An 18221-nucleotide genomic window follows, 5' to 3' on the forward strand; every position below is an offset into this window, starting at 1 on the left:
CCCCTCAAAGTCGTCCATGAGGGTTGGAATCAACTTCTTCCAAACTCTTCTTAATGTTATTTTGACCTCTTTCCCTGGATCACAAATGTCTTAATGACATCTAGAATGGTAAATCTTTTCCAAAAGGTTTTCAATTTTCAGATCCATCAGAGGAATCACTATATGTGGCAGCTATAGCCTTGTGAAATGTATTTCCTTTAAAAAAAAATAAATTTATTTATTTATCTTGGTTGCGTTGGGTCTTCGTTGCTGCACACAGGCTTTCTCTAGTTACAGCGAGTAGGAGCTACTCTTTGTTGCGGTGTGCAGGCTTCTCATTGTGGTGGTTTCTCTTGTTGTGGAGCACAGGCTCTAGGCGCATGGGCTTCAGTAGTTGTGGTACGTGGGCTCTATGAGTAGTTGTGGCTTGCAGGCTCTAGAGCGCAGGCTCAGTAGTTGTGGCCCACGGGCTTAGTTGTTCCGTGGCATGTGGGATCTTCCCAGACCAGGGCTCGAACCTGTGTCCCCTGCATTGGCTGGTGGATTCTTATCTTTTTGCGTTTTTCTTGGCTGCGCTGTGCGGCATGTGGAATCTCAGTTCCCCGACCAGGGATTGAACCCATGTTCCTTGCAGTGGAAGCGCAGAAGCCTAACCACTGGACTACCAGGAAGTTCGTATTAAGTTCTTATATGGGCACAGTTGGTGGTGCTGCAAAACAATTACAATAGTAACATCAGACATCACTGATCACCATAACAAATATAATAATAATTTAAAATTTGAAATATTAAGAGAATTACCAAAATGTGACACAGAAGCACGAAGTGAGCAAATGCTGTTGGAGAAATGGTGCCGATCGACTTGCTCCAAACAGGGTTGCCACAAACCTTCAATTTGTAAAGAACGTGATGTCTGCAAAGTGTAGTACAGCGAAGTGCAGTAAAATGAAGTCTGCCTGCATCCCCATTTTACAGTAAAGGAAACTGGAGCTCCAGGAGGTTGTCACTCACTGAGGTCACACAACTAGGGACATGCAGGGCTTGAAACCAGGGGTATCTGACAGCAGAGCCCTGCTCCTGCCTGCAGGCCCTCCTGCAACTGTGTTTACTTGGCTGTGAGTGTGCGGCCTGGTACACATTTCAGGTGGAGGCCAAGCTCGCTGCTCTGCCTACACACCTACCTGGCAGGTGGAGGGCCGTCTTCCAGACCCCCAGTTCCCAGTGAAAGCGCAGCTCCGGGCCCAGCCATGAGAGGCATTTCCTGGGCCACCCGTCAGGCCTGGTGCCTACGCAACTCTGGGAACAGGCCTTGAGCCGCACAGCTTCCCAGGCAGTTTGGCAGCATCCCTGGCAGCTGCTTCCCCGTCCCCCAGGCTTTGCCCGGCCCCATGGGGTACCGAGCATCAGTCTCTGAGGGGTTCCCCAGAGCCGGGAGCTCCAAGAGCCAGTAGGGAGTAATGGTCCCGTTTTACAGATGAGGAACTGAGGCCTAAGGAAGAAACTCATGGTGGTTACAGTGTGTGGGAAGCAGAGTAGAACTCACACTTCCATTCTTCCCGCCACCCTCCACAGCCTCTGGCTGAAAAATGACTTAGTCTCCCAGCCCACGCAGGAGGAAATGGGCTCTGGCTGCACGACTCTGCCTTGGAGCTGCAGGACGATAGGACAGGCTCTGAATTCACTCACCAACTGTAGTTCTGTTCTAAACACACTCTGGACCACCCCGGGGGCTTCTGGGGCCTGTGCAACAGAAGTAGAGAACAGGGGTCCCCAGGCTCCTCCTCTGGGCTCTCACAGCCCCAGCATTCCCCAGCACAGCCCATGTCACACTGTGTCTCCCCCACCTGACTGTGAGCCCAAGGGGAAAAAGCCCCACTTCTGGGGCTTTCACTGCTGGACGCAGAGCAAGGATTCAAGTGTTTCCTGAGAGGGTGGCAGGTGGAACGGACAGGGGGACACTTAGGTCTCTCTGGGGAGGCCTCGGCCCCCAATTCCCACAGCATCAGCCCCCCCTCATCCGGCTCCTCTCCAGCTGTGGAAACTTGTACCTCAGCCCAGAAAAATGAGCTTGCTCGAAGTCAGCTGCTTGGCTGCCAGGGCCAGCCAATCCGGCACTGGGGGCACCTCGCTCACCACCAGGGACGAGGGCCGGGGGCTGGACCAGAGGGGCTGGAGGGAGGGCCCTGCCTGAGGCCTGTGCTCAGAGAGAGGTGGAGAGGAAGGAACAGGAAGCCGAGAGTGGGTGTTGAAGTGATGGGGACAGAGAGCTGCACGTTCAGGGGGACACCGGCTGCCACCAGTTTCCTCGCTGCACACGGGCACACTGAACAAGTCTCTCAACCTCAACCCGGCCACTCGGTATTTTCTCACTTTTTTCTCCTACCCTGGTCCCCTCCCTGTCCCCAGGTAGGAAAGAGCTCCTGAGATATAGATTCTAGAACTCAGACACAGACGCCTCTGTGGCAAGGGCAGGGACAAACGTGAGATGAGGAGTTACACCGAGTACCGCCTTGCTTTGTCCCCATTTTACAGATGAGGAAACGGAGGTTTCAAATGATTAAGTGACATCTTAAAAGCCGTACCTTTTGGCTACTCTGCAACTTGAATCTAGAGCTGTCTGAAGCCTGAGCTGTATTTCCTTCCTCTCCCCTGTCCTCCTCACCAGTCTGGGCTGGCCTCGACGACTTTGCTCACGTCTCCCGGCCAGACCTTGCACTGTCCTGCTTTTCAGCGCTCGCCCCTCACTCTTCTGAGATAGACTCTCTGCAGCTGGTCCCACCTCCTCCCATCACCCCACAGAGACACCTGGGGCTCCCTCAGCCACCCAGAAAAGTTTTCTGCTTTTGGCCCACGGCTCTGGAGCCAGAGGAAACCCATAAATACAAACACATTTGCATGAAAGCCCAGGGGTCTGCATCTGCAGCTAACAGCTCGGTTTAACTTCCAAGACAGAGCTGCCAGAAGTGGGAGCAGCAGCCACCAGCTTCCTGGGAGAAACATGTCCCGACAGCCAGGTCGGTATCAGTTGGTGTTTATTTAGACACACAAATAAAAGAACCTGGCGGTTCAAACAGCTTGTGCTCCTTTTTTTTTTTTTTTTTTTTGGGTTGGGGGGGTGGTGGGAGGTGGGGAGGGTGTGCGTCATATATATAATATATATATATTTTAAAAGATCAACATATTACCAGTCCCCCACATTTTTCTCTACTGAGCAATATATACAGCCCATATATATATATATATATATATATATATACATACACATATATATATATATATATGTGCGTGTATATGTGTATATATTACATATTTTTTTCAATAGATAACTACATTCAAGTAATGAAACACAGGATTTACAATTTCCCTCTGAGGGCAGAGGAAAAGCAAATTCACATACAATTCACAGAGGAAGTACCATGAAAGCCCAGCCAGACAGGAGCTGAGGCCTCTCTGGGGGACGAGGGAGACAGGCAGCAGCAGAAATTATGACAATCACACTGCTGCTTATCGTGGGGGACAGGCAGGTGCCGATGAAGTGGGGGGCCCTGCCTGCTCTGCCTGGGCCAGGTCAGCAGGCCGTGCTGGCTGACCCAGGCTCCCTGGCTGGGGTGGGTTGGGGGCACATGTCTGGCAACCTCAATTTTCCAGGAGCCTCTCGAATTTGGGGTTCACAAAGGAGAAGCCGGCAAACGCTGTTTGGTCCATGGAGTCGATGAGGTTCTTGTCGCTGTAGGAGAGGCGCGGCTTCTCGTTCAGGAACTCCTGGTCGAAGTTGCTGTAGTCTCCAGGGGACCTCTGCAAGCAGAAGGCAGGGGTGCGTAAGCAGGACCCAAAGGGCAACCTTCCCATGGGCTCCTGACGTTCCGGGGACCCATTCCCGGAGCCATAATCCCTGTTGGACTGGGCCAAGCCAGAGCTGTCCTTATTTAGAACAGAAAAGAGAGTCTTTCCGCTGGAAGGTGGATGCTGTTACCAAGGGAATGAGGGAAGCCAGCAGGGGGCCTGGAGGAGGAAAGGTGGGCATCCACCCAAGCAGGGTTCTAGAAGACCACACCCCTGGGCCAAAGCCCACCCACCACCTGTTTTTGTAGGTCCCACAAGCTAAGGCTGGCTTTTGCATTTTAAATGTTTAGGAAAAAATCAAAAGGAGAATAACACTTCATGACATGTGAAAATTAAATGAAATTCAAAGTTCGGCATCCATAAATAAAGTTTTATTAGTACCCAGCCACACCCACTCACTGACATACCGTCTATGGCTGCCTTGAGACTATCCGGCCTCCAAAGCCTAAGATATTTACTATCAGGCTGTTCACAGGAAAAGTTTGCCAACTCTCTGCTTCTGAAGGTACAACGAAAGGGTGATTGAAAGAGGTCTTAAGCTGGTGGCCCTCAGGCCAAACTGAGCTGCAGGTACAACCATTTTGACTAGCCATGGGTTTTAATGGCATTTGAGCCAATATTTTAAAATTGGGTAATTTGGGGCTTCCCTGGTGGCGCAGTGGTTGAGAGTCCGCCTGCTGATGCAGGGGACACGGGTTCGTGCCCCGGTCCGGGAAGATCCTACATGCCGCGGAGCAGCTGGGCCCGTGAGCCATGGCCACTGAGCCTGCACGTCCGGAGCCTGTGTTCCGTAATGGGAGGGGCCACAACAGTGAGAGGCCCGCGTACAGCAAAAAAAAAAAAAAAAAACAAAAAAAAAACACGGCAATTTGACATAAAAATCCTGGTTTCTGGCTTCTTTGAAAACTGACAGAGCAGAGCAGCCCTAGGCCCATTTCCTGGCATGACCGCCCACTCTTGGTGCTGAAACCACTTGGCCAGCTCATCACAGGCCCCACTTCCCACTGACAGGGGCTGCCCATCAGCTGCCTGGTGTTATTTAAAATCAATCTATCCCTCTTTCTATCAAAAGCGAGACACTGAAAGCAGGCTGTGTGATTTTCCCACAGCTGGCCTGGCCTGGTAGTGACGTGCCCAGGGCAGGAGGCACTGAGTTTGAGATCCCTGGAATGGGGGGTGCTCTGCGGCTTCAAGACACAAACACGGGGGCACATTACGCAGGCTGCTCAGTGGGAACAGCGTGTCCTGACAGAGGAGGGGGAGCAAAGGAGAGAAAGGGGAAGGGAGGGAAGACCTGCGATCAGAGAAGGGCCACAGAGTTCAACTTCTGAGAAGTCCAGCCTGCCTCTGCTCTCCTGCTGGCTCCTTGGCGGGTTCTCTAGATTCTAGGCCTTTATGCAAACCATCCCTCCTTTACCTGGAATACCTCCCATCTGCCCTTGGCCTGGCCGAGCTTCCCCAGCCCTGCCGACATCCCATTTCCTCTCAGACCCACCCCGATCTCTGCATCTTGGGCACCTGCCCACAGACCCTCCCAGTGGCAACTGATTGTGTGTGGCATTGTCTTGTAGTGCTGTCATTTATCACAAATGACCATCAGTGTGCAAGTTTCCTATCTGTCTGAGGAGCTGGGGCCCCTCTAGCTCTGGGACTGGGCCTCCCACTTCGCTATGCAGCCCAGCACAGTGCTGTGCACCCAGAGGGCACTCAGCATTTCCGGTATTTTTTGGAAAATGGATTGGATAGATGGGTAGATGGAGGGAGGGGGGCCTTAACTCTGATCCCCAAGGCTTACTCCCCTGCACACAGTGGGTTTAAAGAATGTATGCTAAAGGGTGGCTGGATCCACTGTCACCAATGTTTGTTGAATGACTGACTGAGGAGAGATGGTGAGGATATGAGGGTAGAGGCTGTGGCTCAGTGTGCCAAGGAGGTTGGGAAAGCAGATTTGCTAGAAGAAGGGAGAGGGGGAGAGCATGTGAATGATGCAGGAGAGAGGCAGGGCAAAGCAGGAGTAGTCCACTCCGGAAGGCAGTGAGGGACAACATTGAGTGGGCAGCCCCCACTGGAGTGGGATCACGTACCACTCTGGGCTTGAAGGGTGGCTCCACTGCACGTTTCTCCAGCAGAGCCCAGTTGATGGTCTTGAAGAAGGGGTGGATTTTGATGTTCCCTGTCACTCCCAGCCTCCTGGTCGTATCCCGTTCAAGCAGCTGCAATGCAGCAGGGAACCTGGTTAGCACCCGAGGGCTGTAGGAAATGGGAGCCTCAGAAAACCCCCAAGCAGGCCGAGGGGTGCCCAGGCTGGTCCAGCCCAGCCTGGTGTCACAGCCCAGGGCCTCTGGGGCTGAGAAGTCCTCTCTGGTCTCTGGTCCCAGGCCTGGTGGAGAAATAGGGCGTGGACTGGGGCTGCCAGGACTCTCAGCTGGTGGGACTTGTGAGTAAAAGCAGTAGCCCTTATTGGGTGTTTACCATCTGCCTGGCATCATACATTTATGGTTTTTTCCCCAAAACTCTGTGAGAAAGGTTCTCTTCTGGCCTCATTTTGTAGATAAGGAGATAGACTCAGAGTTTAGCCTAAGGTCTACCTGTCTTCTGACCCCAAGCCCATCATTGCCAGGCCAGGCTGATTCAGTGCAGGGAACATAGACAGGAGGTCCCAGGAACGTGGCAGGAGAGTGACCCCCCAATGTGTTAGGACCGGAGCACTGGTGAGGCTGCCATCCCTGAGACAGGAGGCTTCTGGCATTCCCGTGACCTGGCGTCTGCCAGCTCCTGCCCCTGCCAGCCCAGCCCAGGGGCTCCTACCTTCTCCAGGATATCCTTGGACTCCCTGGTAATCCAGCGGGGATAATATGGTGAGTCCACACGGATGGACTCAAAGAGTTCGTCCTCATCATCACCGTGGAAGGGGGACTGACCAATGAGCATCTCATAGAGAAGGACTCCAAAGGACCACCAGTCCACGGAGAATGAGTACTTCAGGCCCTGCAGGATCTGGGGCAGAGTGGGTGCCGGAGCTGAGGGGGCCCTGGAGCACAAGCCCCGGCCAGCCCTCCTCAGCCTCTCGGCTGTGACTGGGACATCGCCACCTGTGGAGACAAGGTGTCAGCCAGAGGCGGGGCTGGGAGGGTGCCACTCACCTCGGGGGCGATGTAGTCAGGGGTGCCGCAGAAGGTGCTGGCCAGTTTGTCCCCGAACATGTTCTCCTTGCACATGCCGAAGTCAGCAATCTTGATGTGGCCGTCCCGGTCCAGCATCACGTTGTCCAGCTTAAGGTCCCTGCGGGGAGAGGATAGGAAAAGGGAGTCGTTAGGGTCCAATTCCCCTCCTCCCCGTAGTCCCCTCCCATGTCCCCATTGTCAGCCCGGAAAGCCTAGGACTCTCTCCAGGGGACGAGGGAATGAGGAAGAGGAGGGGAAAGAGGTGCTAAACACAGGTGCTTCCTGCAAGCTGCCTACTGTGTGCTGTGTGCTGGACACACACCATCCTACTTCCTGAAGCCCAAAATGAGGCTCAGCGAGGTGCTATCACTTGCCTAGGGTCACCCAGCTAGTCAGCTGTGGAAGCGCCCTGGACTCAGGTTTGTCAGACTCCACAAGGGCAGGGAGCCCGTCTATTTTATGTAGGTAGTTGAGTAGGTAACTTAGGCACACGGTAACAAGCACCAGAAAAGCAGAACAGCACAAGGCCCATCTTCCACTAACCTCGCTTGCCGGGCCCTCCCTAGACTGAGTCCAGGCACGGACAGCACATTACAATGTGCATCTCATGCCACCTTTTACAGCTTGGCCCCTAACACCCAATATGCACTGTCCCATGGATTGGTTTTCCACTTGACAACATACCTTGGGATCATCCCACAATAGTACACACAGCACGGGCTCAGCCTTTTGGATGAGTACATATTAATCCATGGCAGGATGGGACTGTCATTTATTGGGTGAGAATTTATGAAACCTGAACCCATTGGTGGAACCTCAGAGTGCTCAGATGCAGCTGCAGAGGGAGACTGATGGCTCCGAGGGAGGGAGACACCATACCAGTCAGTGCTGCGCTCCCGCCAAAGGTGTCGAGTATGGGCAGGGAGTTCCCAGTCCCTGGAGCTGTGCCAGCCTCAGCTAAGGGGCCACAAGGAATTGTAGCAATGGAGTAGGTGGTTTAAGCAAATACCCAACTAAAGACTGACTCCAAGAGGAGATGGGGCCACAGCTGGACCGGGATCCACTCAGAGCATTTCAGAGGATATGATGGGGTTGGGGCCTCCCCTCCTAAACACCCCCCACCTTCCCATCCCCGCACCTGTAAATGACCCCTTTCTGGTGTAGAAACTGTAGTCCACAGACTATCTCAGCCGCATAAAACCTGGATGAGACACACACACACACACAAAGTGTCCTGAGATTTCTGTGAGCAGCCCCTGCTTCTCCCTGGGTCTTCATCCCCACCCCCAGCGACAGGAAATGCTGAAAATAACTCCACGGACAACCTGGTCCTGATCAAGCACATCTTGTATCAGGCAAGTAGGGGCTGGTAGCCAAGGCAGAAAAGAAAATTGTGAAGAAAAAAGCTCCAAATGAGACAATTCTCTGTCCTAAGAGTGTATGCATTTATATAGATATGCCTATGTGCACACACACACAGTCTGGGGGTGCATGCTAGTTTGGGGGCCACCCACCTGGGTCCTGCATTGTGCAGGATCAACCACCCGCTGAGGCCCAGGGAGGGGACAGGACCTGGCATGTCTAGGTTGTGTTCCCAGCCATAGTTCACCCCTCACCCCTAGCTTCCCACATGGGGCGGGGGATGGCCCTGGCCACCCCAAGTCTCTCCAACCCCAGCTCCAGCCCAGGCTGGCTTCATTAGGGGGAGGGAAGAAGGAATGGAAGGCAGATGGGCAGAGGGCTCTTCCCCCGACAGGGCCTCGCGTACGTGGCACGGTAGAGCTCGAAGCGGCCTTTGTCCTGGATGTGATACATCAGGTCGCCCCCATTGAGGAACTCCATCACAAAGAACAGGTGGTCCTGTTGGGGGAGGGTGGTGAGCAGAGGCACAGAAGGCAGCAGGAAGCTCCCTCACTGAGGACCACTAGGGGCAAGCCCCAAAAGGAAGCAGGGGACATCTGCCCTGGCGGATGTGAGGGGGAAGAACGGCCCTGCCCTGAGGAGTCTGAGGAAGGGGGACTCAGCCTTGCCTTAAGTGGTCTGAGGAAGAAGACTGGGCCCTACCCTGGAGAATCTCAATGGGAGACATGGCCTCGACCTGAGCAGCTGAGGGGGGCTGTGGGCCAGGGGCACTGATAGTGGGCGGGCCGGCACCTTGGTCTGGAAGGTGCAGAAGAGATGGGTGAGAAAGGGATTCTCCCCGGAGAGCGCCAGCACCCGCTTCTCCACCATCGTGCACTCCACGTCATCATCGATCAGAACCACGTCCTTCTTGAGGGCCTTGATGGCGAAGAATTCCTTTTTGCCCTTCAGCTCTGCGAGCAGCACCTGACAGATGGGCAGAGGTGCTGAGCAGGGGAGGTTCGGACCAAAGGTCAGGGCGCACGGCCCAACCCAACCCGGAAGCACCCAGGGAGGGTGGGAAGCAGGTGCCCCTTGGCTACCGAGCCCAGGTCCCTCGGGCTGCCTGCCCCAGGGCCATGGGGCCCTCACCTTCCCGAAGCTTCCTTTGCCCAGGACCTTGACGAAGGTGAAGTTCTCAATGCTGCACGTGGTGCTGCTCTCCCAGATCTTGCCGTAGGTCCCAGTTCCTGCCCGAGAGACAGCTGCTTCAGACTCGTGTCTCATGTCCAGAGGGTGGGCCTCCCCTGCTGGGTCCCTCCCCACAGAGGTGCCTCCTCTCCAGTTGCACTCAACTGTGTGGAGAGGCTGGGTCCCATGCTGGCGTGGGGGGGTAGGGGCTTTCCTGGAAGGAATGGGCACAGCTTCACCTTGGATATCATCTCCAGAGACTCCTGGCTTCTTCTCAAAATTCTGGTAGATCCCAACAGTCTCTGCAGTCTCGGAGTCCGACCTCCGGGCAGGTCTCTGGAGGGGGTAGGGGTTGGGGGGCCAGAAGTCATACCATGGTCAGAACTCCCAACACAGAGGGAGGACCCCAACCATCCATAACTCTACCCTCAATACCAATGGGGGACAGCAGGGGCAGAGCCCGGGACCCCAGACAGTGCATGTGCATGTACACATGTGTGAACAAGTGCACACATGCATGCACGCGCGCACGCACACACACACACACACACACTTCCGGCACAGAGACGCCTGGGTGGTCTGGAAGGCACTGATTACAAACAAAAGTTCTGGAAATTGAACCCTAACTTCCCAGCCACTTACTCAATAGATTTTTATTTGTGTTGCCTTCACTTTTTTTGTTTTTCCTCACTTGTGATAGATTCTAGAATCTTAAAGTTCTGTGGCCTCCTTCAAGCTCCACCCATACCCAAACACACACACACAAAACACGTACACACTGTACTTCCCTGGTGGCGCAGTGGTTAAGAATCCACCTGCCCATCCAGGGCACACGGGTTCGAACCCTTGTCCAGGAAGATGTCACATGCCGAGGAGCATCTAAGCCCATGTGCCACAACTACTAAGCCTGTGCTCTAGAGACCGCGAGCCACAATTACTGAAGCCCGCACGCCTAGAGCCCGTGCTCCACAATGAAGAGTAGCCCCTGCTCGCCATAACTAGAGAAAGCCCGCATGCAGCAACAAAGACCCAACACAGCCAAAAATAAATTAATTAATTAAAAATAAAAAGTAAAGGAGGAAAAAGAGATTTTAGGTAAACTCTTTTTTTTTTTGAGGTACGCAGACCTCTCACTGTTGTGGCCTCTCCCGTTGCGGAGCACAGGCTCTGGATGCGCAGGCTCAGCGGCCATGGCTCACGGGCCCAGCCGCTCCGCGGCATGTGGGATCTTCCCGGACTGGGGCACGAACCCGTGTCCCCTAGCATCGGCAGGCGGACTCTCAACCACTGCGCCACCAGGGAAGCCCTAAACTCTTTTTAAAAAAAAACAAACATATACACATAAAGGCTTCAGTTCCAAGTGTTGCAACCTTGCAGTCATCCAGGTTCACCCTCAGGAAAAGCACTGCTTGAATAACTGATTTCTTAGGAGAACGAGCCCACCACCCTCTAATGTCCAATCCTTGAACTGGATCTTCCAGAAGTAGGGTCTTATGTATAAACGCCCCTCACTGCAGTTCCCCAGGAGTGGGCATGAGCCCTGACTCGTCCCCAACCCTGCCACCCTCTGTCCAGGGTTCCCACAGTGCCTGCCCACCTGGGTGACTTGGTTCAAAGCCTCGGCCAAGAGCTTCTGGTTGATGCCACAGAGGTTGGCCACCTTCATCTGGCACTTATGGTGCACGTTCATGCCACAATCTGGGGTGGGAGAGAAGCAGAGCCATCAGGGCCCCCGCCCAGTCAGGCAGCCAGCAGGCTCCAAGAAAACTGTCCCCTTGTCCCAGGCCCAGCCAAGGGCAGGGAGGGATGGAGGAGAGAGCAGGAGAGACGAGGGCTTTTGGCAGGGTCTGCGGGGTTTCCTGCCTTTAGAAAAAGATGTATCTGAAGCCATCACGAGCACCTCAAATCTTTCATTATTTAAAGAAGAAAAAGAAAAAACAAATGTCTGGGACAAGCTAGACAAGTCACTTTTCCTCCAGATGTCTCTCATTTCAGTGAAGCCTGAGGTGGGGGAGGGGCAAGACAGCCCCGGCCAGGGAGCACCTTCCGCCTTCCCCTCGGTGACTCTCTGGGGCCGACTCGACTCTAACGCCTATTTTATACTTGAGGACGTGGAGCTCTCAGCGGTGGGGCCACCTTCTGACGGTCACACAGCAGTAAATGACAGAGTCAGTCGGGCCAGTGGGGAGGGGCCAGGAGGCCTCACCCACATGAGAGTCCCCGAGTGAGGGGGCAAAGGCAGCCTCAGCTGGTCTCAGCTTCCGGGGTCCGGGTGGGCCCCCCTCCCACTTCCGCCGCAGCCCCCGCCCTAGCCGGCACGCACCTTCACACTTTAATCCCTGCTTCACCAGCCCCCAGAGCAGGCTGCCGCAGTGGTCGCAGAAGGTGGGGCTCATGTAGTTATAAACCTTGAACCGGTGTGGCATGTCAATGTTGAAACGTTCTTTCTGGAACTAGGGGTGCGGGATGTCACAGATCAAGGGTCACATGCCAGCTCCAGCCCCTCACCCCCTAACTCTCCCTGACCCAACCCCATGCATGGCAAGATACCCAAGAGGGCTCTGTGGGGACTGGGAAATCCAGGGATCTCAGGGGCCAAGCCAGGGGAAGGAAGGAAGAAGGAAAACGGGGAGGAAGGGTGACCCCACAGGGAAGGGGTGGGGAGAGCTCGAATCCCTCCCGCCCTGCCCTGGGCCCGGCCTCACTATGGTGTCCCGGCTGTTGGCTGCAGTGCCCGTACACCGGCCAATGATCTTGTCGATGCATTTCTTGTGGATGGCAGCGTTGCATTCTTGAGGAGGCCCAGGCCCAGGAAGGGGACGGGAAGGCCCCGGAGGGGCAGAGTCTGTGAGCTGGTGCCCTCTGGCCCAGTCCTGCCCTCCACACAAAGCCCCCGTGCTCCCCGACCACCCACACCCTCACCACACGGAGCCCTCGGCCTAGAGCTTGACTTTTCTCTCCTCCGGTCAGTCCCTGTGGGAGGAGTCTGGGAAGGATGCGGCGGGGAGGACAGGTCGATCTGGGGGGGGGTCTCAGAGGTTAGGAAAGGCTCAAGGAGTCCCGGTGGGCAGGGAGGGGGGCATGGCAGTGAGAGAACTAGAGGCAGGGGAGCCCTCTTTGTGGCTCAGGACAGCAAACAGCTCTTAAGCACGCGCGCACACACACACACACACACACACACACACACACACTGACAGATGCACCCCAACACAAAGGCACTCAGATACACGTACACAGCATATATAATGACAAACCTTCTTACATAGAATGCTTACCGGGCACCAGCCACACTTAAAATACAGCTTTACATATTTTATCCCATTTGATCTTCACAATGACTCTATTGTCCCTATTTTACAGATGAGGAAATTGAGGCACAGAGAGGTTAAGTAACTTTGTCTAAGGTCCTACAGCTAGGAAGTGGTAGAGCTGGGATTCAGACCCAGGCAGGCTGGCTCCAGAGCCTGTGCTCACCACCACCGGTCCACACTGCCTCATGCATGCACCGAGGGCCATAGAGAAGGGTGTGCTCATACGTGTGTAACAGATGCACACAGCTCTCAACAGAAGCACATGCAGCCAGGGATGTGCTGGCAAAGGTCTAATAGCCTCTCTTGGGGGAAAGAGCCCCGATGTGCAGCACTGGCAGATTCTGTGTACATACTCCACCGGGGCCTATTTCAGGCCGCCAACGTGATGTCACTGAACGGGAAGCGCTGGGAAGAGACACGCCGGCTCCAGCACTCACTGACGCAGCCGCCGTCCACACACACGCTACCACATGGAAAGCCTCATGTGCACACACTCAAGCACAGGCTTCATCCAGACACACCGTCCCAACACAGGGACACAGGCTTCTCTGTGAAGGCACGCAGGCACATGCGTGCACACACATGTGCATACAGACCGGGCTGTGGAGACACTTACGCCTGCACTTGTAGCCTTGCTTGTTGAGGCCCCTGAAAGGCAAGTACCCAGGCAGGGTGAGTGAGGGGAAGCACCGGGGATGGGGGCCCTCCCTCACCCACCCCACCCCAGCGGACACAGCCAGTCTCACCAGACAAAGTCTCTGCACACAGAGCAGAAAGTGGGCTGTCCAAAGAAGGTGGCGATAAACTCGTGGTTCTTGATGTAGTGAATTTTGGCCTGTTTGATGGCTCCACGGCGGTTCATCGTTGGGAACTTGGCCCCGTCTTCACTCCGCATTGACTGCTTGCAATCTGGGGGCCGGGTAGCAGTGAAGTCAGCCCCAGCCCACGGGAGGGGCCACACCCCTTCAGTTCCTCCCAGGGCAGTCCTGGACAGACTCTGCCAATGGAGGCTGCTTCCCTAAACCTCCGTTCTGGCTCTGGCCTCTGAACCTCCGTCCCCAGCCCAGGTAGGGAGGGGCTTACCTATGTCTTCCAGGAAATACTGCACAGACATCAACACCTTGGCCTGGGGTTGCAGGTCCAGCTGCAGGAGTAAGGGTGGGGGAGTCAATGAGGGCGAGCCTGGGCCAAGCCAGACTCAGAACCCGCTCCCATGGTTGGTCCCTGAAGGGCCAGGGAGTCCCAGCAGCCTAGCCAGACACCTGTCTGCCCAGAGTGGGCAGGGCCCCACCCCTGAGCCCCGCCCCCAGCCCTCACCCAGGAGTATTATTACATTTGGGGAAGTAAAAGGATCCAGCCCACACCCAGCTTGGCCACATGGCCCAGGGAACAGAGTGGGAAGGGAAACTCCCCGCCCCCACCCCCGGCTGCCCGCTTCACAAGGATCTTAGAATGGAGGCACCGCATGCCCCCACACATGCAGACACACAGACACACGCATACTGACACAGCGTGCTGGTTCTCTCTCTCTCTCTCTCTCTGTCGGGGGCTCTGTCTGTCCACTCTCCTCACACAGACTGGCTCGTCCTAAGGGCAAGACCCTCAGCTCCCCCAGGGCCTGGTGACTGACAGTGTCCCTTGGGGTGGCGGACAGAGAGCACAACAGGAGTCTCTGCCGGATTCTTCAAGGGTGGGTGCAGCCCTGGGTCAACCTCTCTCGGCCCAGTTCCTTCACCCCTCACTGGAGGCTGAGTAGAGTCTCCATGGTCACAGGTCTTTCCTGGCGGGGACATCTTGGCTGCAGGAGCCCACATATAACCCCAGGGGGCAGGGATGCCCTGCCAGAGCTGACGTCCTGTGGCCACAAGGGACATATGGCCACGTGTGCGTGCAGAGTCCAGGTTTCAGCAGGTGAGTGGAGGGCCATGAGCCTTCTCCTCCCCAACCCCCCCCGGCTGTGGAAGATCATAACTGGTGTTCCCCGATGCCTGCCTGGGTTTGGAATATCTGTGAAGATTCCAAACAGAACTGGGAACAGTGGGGTTCTCTGAGAAGGGGGACCTGGTGTTGGGGCTAGGACCCACCCTTTCATAAAGCTTGATATGTTTTACTATGTGCACATACTGCCTTTGCAAAATTAAAAGGGAAAAAAGCAGCTGTAATACCAAGGAGGGCTCTCTTTAGCACTGCCTACGTGCCAGGTTCTGCAGTAAGCCCTTTGCATCCAGCTGCTCATTCCATCAAAACTGACCCCACCGTAGGTCTTTTAGTAGTTTCTCCTTTTACATATTCAGAAGCAGACTCAAGAGAGGCGAAGGGTCTGATGAATCGCAAGACCAGGATTCGAACACAAGCTGTCGGCTACAGAGCTGCCCCAGTGGCCGGAGCGGCCGGGTGCCCTCAGCCATACCCGCTCACGTTGCCCACACACACGCGTGACTGTGGCTGTGCCCCTCACCCAGAACTCGGCCTTGCCATTGTTCTTCTTGCAGCGCTCGGCCAGCACCGACACACCCACTGTCACCTCGGACACTGGCTCCTCCGCGGCTCGCATCAGCACGATCTGGATGACGCGACCTTCGTAGATGTGGGCATCGAACGAGGACTTCCACTCGGGGTACATGGTGGGCTTCTTCTGCACCAGCGTCTTCCCACGCTCTGCAATGGGCCAGGAAGGCAAGATCAGGCTAGGGACCCTCTGTGCTTCAAATCCCGGGCCTTCCCACAGCCTTCCATCCTATGGAATCTGCCTGCTCTCTCCCCCAGGGCCCAAGTCTCCACTCCTCAGCTCTCATGACCATGCTCTGCTCGCCTCACCAGCCCTATCTCACACACAACCTGCCTGAGAGCACAGAAACGCCAGCAGTTTCCCCCGGGTGCCCTGCTAGGTTCCACCCCGGGCCTCTGCTCCTGCTGTCCCTTCTTCCTGTGACCCTCTTCCTCTAGCCCCTCTTAGATGTCACCTTCCCTTAGACATGTACTCAGTGACACTGCCACAGGCTCCCACATGCCAGCCATGGTGTTGGAGGAAAGAACACGGTACCTGTCCTCCTAGAGTCCTAGTCCTGGGCAGAGACATGAATCAGTTCACCCCTCAAGTGAACATTAAATCACAGCTGTCATGAGACTGAAGAGGGCAAGGTCACTGGTTCTAGACCCGCCCATGGTCACGTGGCCTGCCCCAACCTAAGGGTCAGAGAAGGCTTCCTAGAGGAAGGGATAGCTCAGCTGAGACCTAAGGGATCAGCCAGGGGTTCACCAGGTGAGGGTAGAAGAAGGAATGGCGTGAGATGTTTGCTTCTTCCAGGATGACCTCCCTGACTGCAGCCTGGGATGGTTCCTCATCTGGACTTCCCTATCACAGGATTCACTGTGTGCCTCCTCCACCAGACTGTAAGCCCCATGAGGGCAGGGCCTGGTCAGCCCTGGAGCATGGCAGTGTTCTCAGTGCCCAGCACAGGGCCTGGCACAGATGGACATGTGGAGCTCCTGCAGGGAGCCTGTTCTTGGGTGAAACAACCAGTGGGGGAGGAGCCAGAAGCCCTGAGCTCCACAGAAGGTTCCATGTAGCCAGTGCAGGTGGTCCTACAGGCAGTGAGTAGCCTCTGTTGTCCTGCATCGCAAGCTGAGCTGGGCAGGGAGACGAGGACAAGGAAGAGAAGGATCCCTCAGAGGCTCTAGGAGAACAAGGCACAGCCCCTTCCATTGCCTCCTCCTGGCCCTGGCTTCCCCACCCCACTGGCTGCTGCCAGTGCCTGCAGCACAGGTAGGGTCCAGCCTACAGCCCTACCTGTGCTGAGTGCCTCCTTCATCTTCACAGCACAGAAGGGTTGGCTTGCCTCATCTGCGGCCTGCAGGGAGCCCAGCTCGTAGGAGTTGAAGGAGATGCGCAGGAACGGTGCCATGTTGGGGCTTGCAGCAGGGCTGTGGAGACAGAAGGTGTGAGGCGGGCAGCAGGGACAGCCCTGGGAGGTGGTCAGGTATCCGCTCCCCCCCAGGGCTCCCACAGCATTGAATTTGGCCCACGTGGTGCTTAAAATGCACTAGTCCTAGTTGCCACCATTAAAATTGAGAAGTTTTATTTAAGACTAGATTGGTGGCCTCCCTGGTGAAATTGGAAGGTGCGACATCAGGCCTACTGGGCAATATCTGGCTGGCACTGACCCCTTTGTTGGGCACCCCTGCCGGTTGACTCCAGTTCAGAGGCCCCCTTCCACTTCTCTCCAAATCCTATCTAGGCCCTGGAGGTGCGTGAGCCTGTGACTCCCATGTCATTCATTTGGGGAGTCAGTCGTTCAATGCCTCCTTTAATACCCAGTGGCTGTTACCTAGTATGTGCTGGCCATAGCACCTTGGTGCCAGCCAAGATGGGCAGGACAGCACCCCTTCCTCCCTGTACCCTGCCCCATGCAGCCCTCTTTGGTTTCAAAGTTTGTTTTTTGCTCATAACTACCCAGGCAGACAAGCAGGGCCAAGACAAGTAGCAGGGCCAAGATGATCACCCCCACTTTTCAGATGGGAAACTGAAATCCTGAGGTTGAACCAGAACCCAAAGCTGGGATTCTACTAATTAAGCACCCACTTTGCCTGGGACCAGGGTAGTGAAAGGCCCCACCCACATCAGCGTGCCTGACACTTCTGAACCTGAGCCCCTTGGGGTCAGGCGCTCTCGCCTACCTCTAAGTTTGTCCGCACTTTCAGACTAAGTTTTTCCAACTATAAAACTACTTTAATGTCGAATGTAACGCTGACTTTGCTTCTTAAACCACACAGGTTGGCCCCACACGCCCCCATTCCTCACAGTTCCTCAAATCGAGGATCACTACGGGTGGCCCTGAAGGTCTTTCGGCTTGTCCTCGTGGAGGATGCTCAGCTGTGCAAGCCCACAGGTGTACACTCGTACACCTGCACAGACACTGGCTCCGGGCCTAGGCCCCACAGGAGGGAGCTCCACAGCCGAGGCTGCAGGAATGCTCACTAACGTTCGTTCCCGTATATACGTATTTGCTCCATCTTGAACACAAGCCGGCACGGAGGCAGACTCAGACACGCACCCCTACCCACACATGCGCCTGTGTGCACAGGCAACAGCCACCCTGGCCCTGGGACAGCTCCCCCAGCTCCTCCACATGGCCGCAGAGTACCAGCCAGGCCTGCTGGCAGCTCCAAGCCCAGATGAGCTCACAGGAAACACTTGACCTCAGCCTACAGCCCAGCCCAATGGCCCGGCCAGTCCTCTGAAGCCTACAGCCAGAGTAGAGGGGAGGGACCATGTGGGGCAGACTCCACCATGTCCCCTGCCCGGGCCAGGCTCCTACTCAGAGGGAGCGAGAGTGGGTGTGTGAGCTCACGTCTGAGACCAGACAGGCCAGCCACAGTGACCCCTCAGCAG

At 55.5% G+C, this 18221-nt stretch overlaps 1 protein-coding gene across 2 annotated transcripts in view; it reads right to left on the reverse strand.

Moving 5' to 3' along the window:
- Positions 1–2923: 2923 nt before the first annotated feature.
- The window catches only part of PRKCD (protein kinase C delta), a 29856-nt gene continuing 14558 nt past the window's right edge, over positions 2924–18221 (reverse strand). The window contains exons 3-19 of one of the 2 annotated variants that reach the window (XM_082638606.1): positions 16620–16753; positions 15354–15487; positions 13913–13973; positions 13576–13738; positions 13446–13477; positions 12224–12309; positions 11842–11971; positions 11116–11216; positions 9758–9854; positions 9480–9577; positions 9141–9314; positions 8755–8846; positions 8125–8187; positions 6966–7104; positions 6631–6819; positions 5907–6035; positions 2924–3774 (exon numbers count right to left, since the gene is read on the reverse strand). In XM_082638606.1, coding sequence (XP_082494732.1) covers positions 3616–3774; positions 5907–6035; positions 6631–6819; positions 6966–7104; positions 8125–8187; positions 8755–8846; positions 9141–9314; positions 9480–9577; positions 9758–9854; positions 11116–11216; positions 11842–11971; positions 12224–12309; positions 13446–13477; positions 13576–13738; positions 13913–13973; positions 15354–15487; positions 16620–16734 — 1962 coding nt within the window. In that variant the 5' untranslated portion in view covers positions 16735–16753 and the 3' untranslated portion in view covers positions 2924–3615. Of the gene's footprint in view, positions 3775–5906; positions 6036–6630; positions 6820–6965; positions 7105–8124; positions 8188–8754; positions 8847–9140; positions 9315–9479; positions 9578–9757; positions 9855–11115; positions 11217–11841; positions 11972–12223; positions 12310–13445; positions 13478–13575; positions 13739–13912; positions 13974–15287; positions 15488–16619; positions 16754–18221 lie in introns of both variants that reach the window. The other variant, XM_082638605.1, reaches the window with a different exon arrangement.

The sequence above is a fragment of the Mesoplodon mirus genome (genome assembly GCF_964341445.2).
Source record: "Mesoplodon mirus genome assembly, chromosome: 12".
NCBI classification, from domain to species: domain Eukaryota; kingdom Metazoa; phylum Chordata; class Mammalia; order Artiodactyla; family Ziphiidae; genus Mesoplodon; species Mesoplodon mirus.